The sequence below is a fragment of the Aythya ferina genome (genome assembly GCF_964211825.1).
Source record: "Aythya ferina genome assembly, chromosome: 2".
In the NCBI taxonomy this organism is placed as follows: domain Eukaryota; kingdom Metazoa; phylum Chordata; class Aves; order Anseriformes; family Anatidae; genus Aythya; species Aythya ferina.
Genome location: NC_140297.1, coordinates 26520552 through 26533465, shown reverse-complemented (window position 1 = coordinate 26533465; position 12914 = coordinate 26520552). Strand labels below are relative to the sequence as shown.

The 12914-nt window shown below is 43.8% G+C and overlaps 1 protein-coding gene and 1 long non-coding RNA gene across 9 annotated transcripts in view; both read right to left on the bottom strand.

The window, feature by feature from the left end:
• The window catches only part of DYNC1I1 (dynein cytoplasmic 1 intermediate chain 1), a 188842-nt gene that overhangs the window by 14117 nt on the left and 161811 nt on the right, over positions 1–12914 (bottom strand). For all 8 annotated transcript variants that reach the window (XM_084510209.1, XM_084510213.1, XM_084510210.1 and 5 more), the window contains 2 exons: positions 11033–11173; positions 5238–5363 (listed from right to left, as the gene is read on the bottom strand). In XM_084510209.1, coding sequence (XP_084366335.1) covers positions 5238–5363; positions 11033–11173 — 267 coding nt within the window. The remainder of the gene's footprint in view (positions 1–5237; positions 5364–11032; positions 11174–12914) is intronic.
• On the bottom strand, positions 784–5230 carry LOC311432107. Its single transcript, XR_014689823.1, has 2 exons — positions 1151–5230; positions 784–1043 (listed from the first exon to the last, which is right to left on the bottom strand). It is a non-coding gene; the product is annotated as an uncharacterized lncRNA (long non-coding RNA).

Below are 12914 nucleotides of genomic sequence, written 5' to 3'. Positions count from 1 at the left end.
GCTTCCAGTTTTAAAAGTCTCTCAAGACTGAACACTGTAAAACTGGGGGCAGAGGGGAAGCAAATCAAAACCCTAGTTCTTTACATTTTCCAACAACTCTTAAAAGATTCTGCTTTGTTAATACATGCTTTTAAAATCCTCCGAGGCCAATGTTGCAGCCTTCACAGCAAAAATATCAATGGTGAAATTGAGGCTCTGCCTCACAATCCATTTAATCATCCTTTATGCCTGGATTGTGTTGGTTGTTGTAACTATTGTGTCTGGCTTGATCTTTGTATGCTTTTGAAAAGAACTTGGTTGTAAGCACAACCTCTTATTATTGCTCAAATTTGCCTTCATGATATGTATGTGAGCCATTTATCTGTGTTCCAAGAATACTTGTAATTCAACACAGATTTGAAAATAAAATATTTTATAGCAAGTCTCAGCTTTGCTTTTGTGGCAAAAACATTTCCTCACTCAATATCTGCTCTACAAGAGCTTTACAATGGCAAAAGTAAACCTACTGGAAAATCTACCTGGATAAGTTAATGACATGAAACCTAGTTTCATATTTCTCTCTGCACAACAGAAATTCAGCTGCACGAAAGAAGCTGGCTATGTTTTCTGTATGAAATCCATAGTGAAATTTGGGGATCTCAAGACAGGATTACAAAGTACCAGTCCTTCTCCACTCACTCTAGCCATGTGACTAAAAAGCCATGCTGAAACGTGAGAGTAGCTCATGAATATGCATGTCTCCCTGTCTGGAACCCCAAGAATCCCAGAACAGCTGCTACAGGCTGCTGAAATCAAAGCGACTTCTTTTACGGGAACCAATGGGATATTCCTCATGGCACCAACACATCCACGTATTTCAGGCAGTTGCCAGCTCCTCCTTCACTGCTCATGCTCTTGAAAATGAGATAGAGAGCAAATATCCATCATGGAGCAAATGGGGAAGTACACACACTGCTTGATGCAGCAGCCGCAAAGCAGCTTACAGAGACGTCACCTCTGAAACCTGATGGAGTCGTGTAAATGTCAACACGATGCTGATTTCACTGCAAGAATAAAGGACAGAGGTAATAAATGTTTAAAGAATCCCATGTAATTGCTTTCTTTGGCAGAGCCAGCTTTCCTGGATGGTCTAGGGAAAGTCCAGTTTCACCTGTCATACCAGTCATCCTCGAAAAGCACGCCTGGAATCAGCTGTCTGAAAGACCACCAAACAGATGCAGTGGTTTGCCCTGTAACTGGTTTAACAAAATCAGTAATAAGCTCCTGGTGATTAGTTTCAAACCCTCCAATACTGCACTGAAATTACTTTATATTCTGTTACAATCAAATAATACATCATTGATTTCCAGTTTCAATCTATTCATTCCCAACGCAAACAAAATATGACCAGGAAGAGATTAATGGAAAAAAAAAAGAAAGAATGGAAGGTGGAAGAGAAGCTGCTTCTTTCACAACCAGAGGTGCAAATGGCATTCTCAATAAGCCAGGTAAGCAACAGACGTGGTTGTTAGAGAATATTTATGACAGCGGCAACTGTGTAACATCACTGAAGCATGCACAATGGGAGCAAGCTTTCTAGAAAATACATGTACAGAAGAGACATGCAGTTAGGTCTAACTATCAATCATCTGGACGTGTGAATAAATCTATAGTCAGTGGTCCATGTTCTGCTAAAATCAACTTTACCATATAGAAAACTTGCTGCCCTGTAAATAATCCATAAGACTAAATAAGATAAAACACATTTTACATACTATCACCACAGTAATATCTCAGCTACCAGACCAGCAAAGGTTTGTGTCTTTTTACCTGTCATAAAGAGTATTTACAGTGACTGGTTATATCCTCTTCTCAAGTTATTTAGGTTTACGATCACATCACACTGAAACAATCTTGTTTTTTTGTTGTTGTTTGTTTAGGTTTTTATTTTGTAATTCACAGTCTTTAAATCAGTGGTTACTGATCCACAAGAGCACATCTATATGGACTATTTAAGTCTCTTCTCCCTTGGAAGTGTGTGTATAACTCCCATTAATGCTAATGGGCATAAAGCACATGCATTGAGGAGAAAATAGACCCCTCACTGTGAAAATAAATGTGTTCAGTTATTTTCAGACACGATGCTGAAATCAAACAACTAAGAGTACACACTATAAGCAGATAACATCATATAGCCTAACCGAAAATGTCACCAGTATTTTTAACTCCCTGATCATGGACTCTGCCACATTCTTCATGTTTCTGCCATATCTTGTGTCATAATGACTGTGACTGCGTAGCATCTCAAGAAGGGCCGAATCCTAAGCAATCCAAGCAAAACAGCCCCTTCCTCCAGTTCCTTGCCCTCAAGAACGATGCAAGGTTACATTTTCACTTAGGCCACACAATGGTTTTGCTTTACACCATATACATTACCAGCAGCAATCAGTGTTCTCCAGGCCTTTAAAACTGCGATGAATCTACCAAAGTAAAAATCCATATCACATTTGCTCCTTAATGATATGATAGTGCCATGTTTTCTGCTCTGATCAAAATTCATAGGATCAAATCTGTATGTTCAAGCAGGTAAGAAAATTTGCTTATATAGTAATGTGAAATTCAAAGATGTTGTGGTATGATTCTATGATAATAAAGCATGGTAACATATATATCCAGATCTTTTTGACTGAGCCAATGTTTTATGAACTGACAGCTAATCTAACATGATAATTTGGATCATCCACGAGAAAAGAAAGGTTTTCAAAGGGTGCAGTAAAAGTGGAGCATTGATGTCTTTGCTGAAGATATTTAGGGTCTTTTTAAAGTGGCCTGCTGACTTTCTAATGCAAGTAATCATGCTCGCCATCCTAAATCAGAGAGATGCACCTTCAAATAAATGGATGCTACTGAGTTATCAGTCAGGCAGGGCTGAGTTCTTTCAGTGATGAGGCCTTTTCAGAAGTCAGTGCCGGAGGAGATGGGTGGGGTGCAGCAGCTGAAAGGTCATCTGCCGTGGCTGTGTGTCAGGCTTTGCAACACAGCTGAGACAAAGAGGAGATCTGGGCACTGCCAGGTGCCGTGTGGGCCAGCTCACAGACACACACCCACATCACGTCCCTTCTGCTGTCACTGATGCTTGTCTGCCCTCATACTGAGTCAGTTCATGGCGAAAAATATCCCAACAAAACAAAAGAAAAATCAGTACTTCTCTGCTGATCTAGCTCCTTCACCATAATGTGGGGTCTGCTGTGTGCTACTGGTACCAGCACAAAAACTGGACAGCAAAGGATATGGCTCGGGACAGCTGTTGACAGGGGGAGAAGGACTGCCCATAAAATAACTCATCAGAGGGCTCTTTATGAACCAGCACAGAGGGTTAACGAGTGAAGAAGCTATTCCTCACTGCCCGAGCCCTCAGTTTTAGGCTGTCAAACTGCAAGGCATTTCTGCAGCTCACTTCAGGCTTTATAGTGACAAGAGCTGTGCCGGAGAATAGCTGAGCATCCTTCTCTTTTAAACCAGAAAAAGCCACCCTAACAGCACAGCAGCCCTGGCAGCATCTGAAGCTGGAATTACTGCAGAGACTGATGCTGTCAGAAGGAACCAGGCAACAAATTAAAGAGTTCCTTCATTACAGAAGAGGAGGAGGCGTGGCAACGGCCCGTGACCTGTCAGCTGCTATGTGGATGGACATCTATCCAATTGTGCAAGGAGGGATGGAGCTGAGCTGGAGAGCCTGGGGCTCTGCACAGACAGAACACAGAACGGCCACGAAGCAGAGCACGTTACTCTGAAACCGATCAGGGCTCATGCAAATAAATACCGTTGAATGGCTCTTTTCTTTTTCCTTCTCAAGTAATAGAAAACTGTCTTTTTGATCTGAGTGTGACTCATTTTGCAAGTTGCATTCTGATTATAGAGAGGAAAAGGCCAAAAACTTAAATATTACTTCTCCTGCACAGTAACAGTAAATCTATTTTCTCCTGGGTGAGCTTGCAGGGATAAACAATCCTATGAATGGCCTGGTGTATGATATGCAAAAAAACACATTTCTGGAGCCTGTCTAGACTCCCAGACAAGATCAGATCGTGCTGTCATCACAGACATTTCTATAGCCTGTCACATCACTTTGAAGATAGAAAAAACACCTTTTCAGAACAGTCATGCAAAACGAAAAATAAACAAAAACAGCCTGACCTGCAGTGTTGTAGTGGAAGTCTGAATGCAGTAACCTCAGCCACTTTAGAGATTATGCTAACAATACGGCACAAAGTTTCAGCAAACATTTGTGAGGAAAGGCAACTCCTGCACAAGCAAATGCAATCCAAAAATATGAGTCATGCACAAGCAATTTTGCTATGGGCCATAAAATCACTTTATGAGAGTTACAGATAATTCTGTATGTATTCCATAATGTTTCCCTACTGTGTAGAGATGGATATCTCAGTATCCTATCACAGATAATGACAGAAAACAAATTCTCTACATAAAAGCTGATTGCTCAGAGATTCACCCTTAGCTGTTCCAAGGAATTGTAATGCCGACAGAACATTTTATACCTTATTCATCAACACAGAAGTAGATTCTATCAGTGCCAAACATACTGCAGTTTAGATGGCTTTTACAATATGTAGTAGGGTGAATTGAGAGCAGCCTCAGACACAGAATATACATCCTGCTATTTCTCAGCACCCACATACCCTTCATCACGCATGCAGCTCCCATCCTCCACAATGACACCTTTCATTTCCTCCTTTTAGTACCTTTGCACATATTCAAACATATTTACCATTATTCAGCACTAAAACAACAGCCTCTTACTCTGCACATGTCATGCTGAGAGAAGCCTACAACATTATGCCAGTCATGAAATAAGAGATGCTGGAATATAAAAGGTGAACCCTACAGGACCAACTTCAGAACAAAAGAGATTCTCTTTGTACCTATATTTTCCTCTTTGTGTTCCTTTATAAACATTTTCCAACTGTACATAAAAAAGTAAATAAATAAATAAATAAATAAATAATGCTGGATATTTTAAAAAAAGACTTTCCTCCTGACACTTTCACTATTTACTCTTTCGCACGGTAGCTTTACAACTAACACGCTGTTGGCAACCCGAACCAACAGGGACTCTGCTGAAAGATAGACCGTATATTCTTTGGAGGTGTCCTACTGACTAAAAAGGTAAGATCTTCTCTCAAACTTGGATGTGGTGACTTGCAGGACCTGAGCTTTGAACACAGTAAAAATAATACCTCTCCAACATCATAGATCCATATGCGGCCTTCTGAATCACCGACTGCGACCTCCTTCCCAGCCTGGGCCCAGCGGACACGGTTGAGGGCAGAAGCTCCTTCTATTGTCACACTAGCTGTGGGAACCTGTTGAAACAATAGGAACAGACAGGACAATAAAATCACGCTGCCTGCAGACCCAGGAGTCAGTTTTGAACGTCCTATTTTGCTGGGTGAGTCACAAGCCTCTCGTCAGGGGGGAGGAGAAGAAGAGGGTTCATTGTTTCTTCAATCACGTGCTAAAAAAAGAAAGAGTAAGATATTGCTTAGAACGAGTAGGGAAGACTTTTCTACTGTAAAAGGCAGTAAACGAAACAATTTTACCCCTTAACTCAGAGACACATGAAACTGCGTCTGCTTCTTTCTCAAAATTCACTGATTTATGACCAAGAATCAACTGAGGGTAGGACTTGGCGTCGGTCCTACCCCGACTTCTGAGCAGGGCCCAAATAACCTGCCTGCTGTAGACAAATCCCTGATGCACCTTGGATTTCATACTCACCTCTGCAGCTAGATGCAGAGGTCAAAGCTCAGGTGCTAATTAAGAAGAGTCCTGAGCTAATCACTTCAGTGAGGACACAGCAGAAGGCGAGAACAGCTGAGCTGACATTTAGGAACTCCTACAGCACATTCCCACAATTCTCTTGCCCATCCCTGTATTCCCAGGAGCCTTCTTCATGTTGAACTACACCTGGATGCTGCTTAATTTCAAAACTCCCTCCCTGCCCCAAGCCGACCGGCAAACTTAACAGGTGACCCACAAGAATACATCAAGGCGCTGGTTAACATGTGGGATGAATAAAGAACATGATCTTAGGAGAAGTATTTGTAATCTACGCTGGAATGAGGGCATCAAAAGGAGCTGCAGGAGGAAGGAACCGTGTGGGTGTCTGTCCCAGATAGGGAGATCACTCGCTTGATTTAGGTCACCTCATAAGACAAATGACGGTGGCCTGTGAGCCTGCTGATGCTCCACCCAGCTCCTTTAACAGGAGAACCTGCCTGAGCAAGGAGCCTGCAGCTTGGCACGGCAGCCTCCTGAACGAGGCTTTTTAGCTTTTATTTTTCAGATCAGGGCAAAAGGGGAAGGATGGGAGCTCCAATAGCGGCTCCCCCACCAGACCGCCTCACGGGAACAGGCCTTAGGCACACGCTGGGATGGGGACAAGGGGATGCTGTGGGATCTACAAATGGAGGTGGAGCTGGAGAACAGTCCTGGCGAGAAGAGGCAGCTGGACAGGAGCCAGAGCCTGGGACACCTCTGCAGGAGCGACGGGAATCCTCTGGTCCCCACTGTGGGCAGGCTGCTGCATGAGGGGAGTGAGCAGCATTGAGGCGGTATAAAATCCAGGTCAAAAATTTGAGAATTTTTCCTGACTTCACCTCAGTTCCCAGGCTATAGTGTTATACGGTAGTTGCCAGACAGCTCTACAGATCCACAAGAAAAATGATTTTAAAGGAAACACTGAGCAGCTTCCCTGCTGTCAGCTCTACGGCCTTCAGCAAGTCAGCGGGGTGCGTGGCGGCGGGGAGCCCAACCCCTGCGGCTGCCTGAGGCTCTGGGCACTGCTAGCCCTACACCTCCCCACCTGGATGTTCCCTGTCACAGACCCTGCACAAACCGAGCAGGTACCTGCCAGCCCACCGGGCCTGGCAAACTGAGGTGTCTTCTCCATAAAGGACTCAGGAAACTCCCCTTTAGGCAGCCCCGCAAGTGGAATGAAAAAGGATTTTGTCTGTAGGCGATGTAGAAATAAGGCTGGATAACAATCAGAAAGCAGATCCTGTCCTCCCCCTTTAGGAAGTCATTCAGATGCAAATAAGCTGCTGGCCTGGTCCCTGGCTTGTGCAAGGCCGAGGTCCATCCAAGGCAGCCTCACTGATGAGCGCTGGCACGCTCCCGCTCCCCGTCCCAAGTATGTTACTCGTTAGCGCGCTACAGCCGAGGGCTCCAATCTGCCGTGGGGTCACTGAGCCACGATCCCATCGCATTAAAAAATGAGCAAGTTTTACCCTTCTGATCACTGATTTCTAAAAAAAAATAAAAGCTATTTTAATTCCAGCCAAAATTAATTTCATAACATTTGGAAATGGGTTTCTTCAAACAACGACTAAATGCCACATTTTTCGAGCACTAATCCACTACCCAGCTACGTTTCTCAGAAAACTGCAGATCAAAGATATTTGTTTCAAATGAGCTACACAGCTTAGATTTAAGGCACTGAATTTTTAACAAAATCTTTCAGAAGGCTGAAATCTGTAACTCCAGAACTGTTTTTTGTTGTTAACACAGCATTCTTGCAGTGTTCCACATAAAAACAAGCAGCATGCATGCTGCAGACACAAGACACAACCCATGTTTTTTTTTTTTTTTTCAAACCCAATGGTTTTGTAAAATCCTATTACTATTCCACAAAACTATCTAGCAAAATAAAAAGCAACCATGCAATAGTGTTTAAAAATCTAAATAGAAAACCTTTTCTCCAGTGATACGGAATAAAATATATTCAAACCATAGTATCTTAAAATAGATTTGTCTACCTGGAGAAGTGATAGGTTAAATTACACATGCCTATTTTAGATTTTAAAGATACAAGGTTATTTTATAATGGTAGCATTATGTTGCTAAAATTACATTTAAAATACTTTATAAATTCTCTGAAGTTGCTTGTCAGATTTTTAACAGTTTTGAAATAAGATTTTACAAGGTAACAGATTAAGATGCAGTCAGAAAAACCTGCATGGTAGGAATATATATATATATACACACACATATATATATATATTTACACTTTTATTACTTATGTAACATCTAAACCTGCTTGCAAATAGATCTTCTACCTGTTTTTAGAAACAGACACCATCTTCATATTTTCAAAGCTAAGGTAGGGCACACAATACATTTGAAATGTGTGCCCTATGTTTGAAATGTTTGAAAGCAATATAACAGAGCAAGAATAAGCAATTTTATCTATAAGCTGCTTTTAACCTCACCTATAACCAAGATTCAGTACTAACCTAGAGACTTTATCCAAGCTCGATCAAAACAAGAAATGTAATGAACACATACATAAGAAATCAGCATTTGCTAACCTGAAGCTATCCTGATTCCTATAATAATATTCAGTATTCAGTTTGCAAAAGAATAAAGGTGGGAAGTTGTTTTTTTTTGTTGTTTTTTTTTTTTTTTGTTTGTTTGTTTGTTTTTTGCTTTTTAAAGTTTTTTATATTGATTTATTAAATATAAATCAACCATGATGATTTACATTACTACTACAAAAATCACTTCTGGTATCCATAGATCAAAATGCAGCATACAAATACCCCTGGCTATTTTACACGGAGATTTTAAGAACAATTAGATTGATTAAATCTATGGTATGGGCAAATTATTTTAGTTATTTTGATTAGAAAGCACCTAGTATGCGGGAGAACAGTTTTTAATAAATATGGGGAGTAACGCTAGCATAAACCGTTTTACAGTTCAAAAATTTGAAGGTAGCATATCAGAACTAAAACCAGCTATTTTCTTAATTGGTTTATAAAAATAGTACCTAAATAATAACATGGCTTATTTCTTCAATTAAACAAAACTATTAACAACAATCACATCTGGTTCTCACGCAGAGGTTTTTATCAATAGCTAGCAGTTAAACCCATTGATATACCTGTTATTTTCTACCGTTTTTATAAATACTTAGACATCACCAATCTGACGTCTAAAAGTCAAAAATAATAGGTGTTACAAGATTTCTTAATGCACAGGCAAAAGTGCTGGCAGGCTTCTTCTTAGCAAACAGCAAAGCAGAATTAAACTGCTTAATCGAATGCAGAAATCTTGAAAATTATGAACTAAGTATGACCTACCAGATAGAGGGTAACAGCAAACAACAATCACTTTCAGTTATGATGTTTAAAACAACTGCTTACAGTTCTTTCAGCAGTATTTGTATGTCTGGTACTGCTTCTCTCACATAACAAAACCCTACATCTATTCAAATTCTGCCAGTTTAGCGTTTTGAGAGATTTTTAAATTTACTTTATCAGCGCTTAGTAAGGAGACCAAATGGTATTTCTTCCTCCAGACACAAATTCAATTCTCATAAAAATACAAAGCTCTGGTACCACACAAATAATTTCATTCTGCTCCCATCACGAGAGCAGATTTCAACCTCTCAGTGGAGATCATTTGTGAAATCAGGGTGGCCTCACATGCAGAAGAAAAGCAGGACTGAGCTTGAAGTTAATTTTTATTTTTCTGCTGATGTTCCTATGTATTTATATGTAAACACACTGAAAACACAGCAGCAGTTTTCTACGTACAGCCTTATTATTGATGGGAATGGGATCAAGCAGTCCACATTATTATTATTTTTTAAAGAAATTATGGTCTCATTGAATTAAATGGCAAAACATCAGTTGATTTTAAGCAAAGCAGGACTTCAGCCCTGGTATTTGGGGGGAAAGGGTTATTTTTTTTTTTCTTTTTAAAACACTGGGTTTTATGCTCTGTGTTTAAGCCTGCATTAATGAGAACACCTGAAGGATATGTCCCTCCCTTCCCAAAATAAATTCTGAAGAGACTCCTCCTGTATATCCTCCAGCTGTATGTGCTCTAATTAAAAAGGCTGTGCTGCTTCCTGCTCAGAGCACTTCAAAAGGCCTTGCTGCTCCCCTTGACAATGCAGTTCGCAGTGCTGGTTCCTCTTACCTGTCCGTGCTTATTTATGGCAAGCACCATTCACTGGGAGCCATAAACCCTGCCTGTATTTTACTTGGGTTGAAATGTATATTGTGTTTATGGGAAAGATGAATTAATGAAAAACTAATCTTAAAAAAAAACAACAACAAAACAATATTGTAGAAAACAGGGTGTGTGAGGAAAATACTGCTGGTTGTTTTTCAGTCTTCCTTTTTTTTTTTTTTTTTTTTGGAAATGAAGAAACCATCAGTTAATACGCGTTACTTTTACGTTCCCTCGTTCTTAGTTTTACACGGTATTAAATAAAAATCCGTGAGACTTCAGTTCTGGAAAAATATTTCAGTTCTTATTCTGACAACTGATTGCTGGCCATCTAAGAGTTCAGGTGATGCTTTTTTCTTATTGAAAAACATTTCCAGAGGAAAATGAAATCCAGAAAACACGCTGTCAATATACACCTGCAGCATTTTTTTTTTTGAGGGGGGTGAGGAGAAGTAACAGGAGGGAAGGGAAAAGGGGTACTCGGCGTGTTTAGAACATGATTTTATTGAAATTAGGGGCTTTGCCCTGCTTCTGGTTAACCCTTCCCCATCAGTGAGGTGTAGAGCTGTGACTTTCTGCCGCCGTACAGAAACCCCTGGCTTCCTTCGCTTAAGTTTCGCCGCAATTTGGGCAAACTTTAAGAAAGGGGGAAAAAGGAAGGTGAGGCCGGAAAATCGCAGGCGGCTCCCTCCGCTGAAGGCGGAACGCGGGCGGGGCAGGGGGGTGCGGGAAGGGGCCGGGGGCGCCCCAAAACGGGAGCCCAGGGCGCTCCCCCCCCAAACCGGGAGGAGAGAGGGGAGGGGAGGGGAGGGGAGGGGAGGGGAGGGGAGGGCGCAGCCTCCCCCGGCCCCCGCAGGTAGCGGGGCGGAGGCGGGGAGGGCGGAGGGGGCGGCCCGGCTCCCCCCGGCAGCGGGACGGGACCTGCCGTGCCCTGCCCGGCCCGGCCCTGCCGTGCCCTGCCCGCCCCCTGCGGGCTCCGTGCGGGCTCGGGGCTCGCCCTGCCCTCACCCACCTCGGTGTCGTTGTTGAGGTTCCAGAGGTCCAGGCGCCCCATCCCGTCCACGCAGGCGAAGAGCGCGGGGTGCACGGGCGACCACATGACATCGTAGACATAGTCGGCGTTGTCTTCAAAGGAGTAGAGCGGCTTGTTGTGCTGTGGGAGCGGAGAGAGCAGCCGTGAAGACTTCGTGGCGCTAGTGCCGCCTCGGGCTGTCTGGCGAGGCTAATTAAAAACTTTGCACATTTCACCGCGCGCCATAAAACTGCCCCGAGATGAAAGCTCCGCGCGGAGGGCGGGGACCGCGCCTTAATGGGGGCAGCGACTGTCCGCTGGGATGAAGGAGATGCCCGGCGTGAGGGGCGGCGGGGCGGGGGGCGCCCCCTTCCAGCCCCAGCCCGGAGCCCCGGGGGTGGGCAGGCAGCGGGCAGGCACCCGCCCGGCCCGGCCCGGCCCGGCCCGACCCCACCGCCCCCGCGGTCGGATGGAGCCGCTGAGGGCGGCCGGCAGCCGGGCTCCGCGGCCCCCCGCGCACCGCAGGCGGCGGCTGCCACCTAGCGGCGGGCGGCCCGGCCCGGCCCGGCCATGTCACGTCATGTCATGTCGCCTCAGGGGGCGGCTGTCGCGACAGGGCGCAGAGGGCAGGCGGGTGGCCCCGGCAGGCAGCGGCGGGGTGTGTGGGGAGGCGAGGCAGCGAGTACAGCGGGAAGCGGCTGTAATTGTCCCTGATGAATTATTCATCGCGCCCGGCTTGTCTAATTCTGGCGTAATGGCTTCGCTAATCCCTGATCAATTAATGGGAAATGAAATTTAAATGATAATGAAAGCTCAGGAGATAAAGGGAATTAAGTGTTCTCGCGGCTTGTGACAGAAATCTAAACAATGGGACTTTTTTTTTGTTAACTGTCTCCCTCAGCCCGTCAGCTGCCTGCAGCAGCTCCTCGGCGGGGACCCGCAGAAACGGGACCTGCGCCTGGTGAAAACTCGGGCCAGAAACCAGGAGTGGCACGGGGTGGCTCCGAAAACCCCCAAATGGGATTGACAGGGCACCCCCAACCTCAGCACGCTCCTTGCAGAGCACGCCTCTGTTCGTTTCACGGGAGAAACGGCGCTGCAGGTGCTGGCACCGCGCTGCGTGGCCGTGACACACTTCTTCCTGGACGTGAAGCAGCTGATTGTAATCATTACATCGCTTTCCTTTCGTATATTGTTAATTTTGCACAATAAAATAGCTTAATCTCTGCCTGCTGCCGGGTCCTTGCCAGTTTTGTGTTCGGTCCTCCAGCCCTGCATAGGGCTTCCCTCGATGTCTGGGCAGCAGCACATGGCAGAGTGCGTGGACACACGCCTACCGGCCCTCATCGCTGCTTGGGAGGATTCACACCAAGTGGCTTTGTTGCCATACCATATTGTAAATAATTTAAAAATATTTTCATTCACCGCAGGTGTAACAAAACTATAATAAAGTGCTCAGAGATTTAATTACAAGATGTTGTCATTTGAAAAACAACACTAAAAATGCTAAGGGATTGGCTTCCATAGGCCAGTTTTCCCTATACCTGGATTAACGAAAGACACTTTGAATGATTACACGACCAGGTCCCAAATGTTCATAACTGGCCTAATAGCTTTTATGCATTTCCTAAGAGTATCAAGCATTTTGTTTTATGTGACAATAAAATGAAATTAGAGCTTGAGGTTATTACCTCAAATTTATATAACATCTTTATTTTTTTTTCCAAAGCTGGAGTTTTGCAAAAGAGTAGGAAAAAAATTACAAGAATAGTTTCTTACTTAAAACAAACCCCAACTCTCCAAACATATGTATCTGCTTAGTACATTATCAGTGCCAGTGGAGGGAGTTACATGTGTTAATGGAATTACTTGCATGCCCATG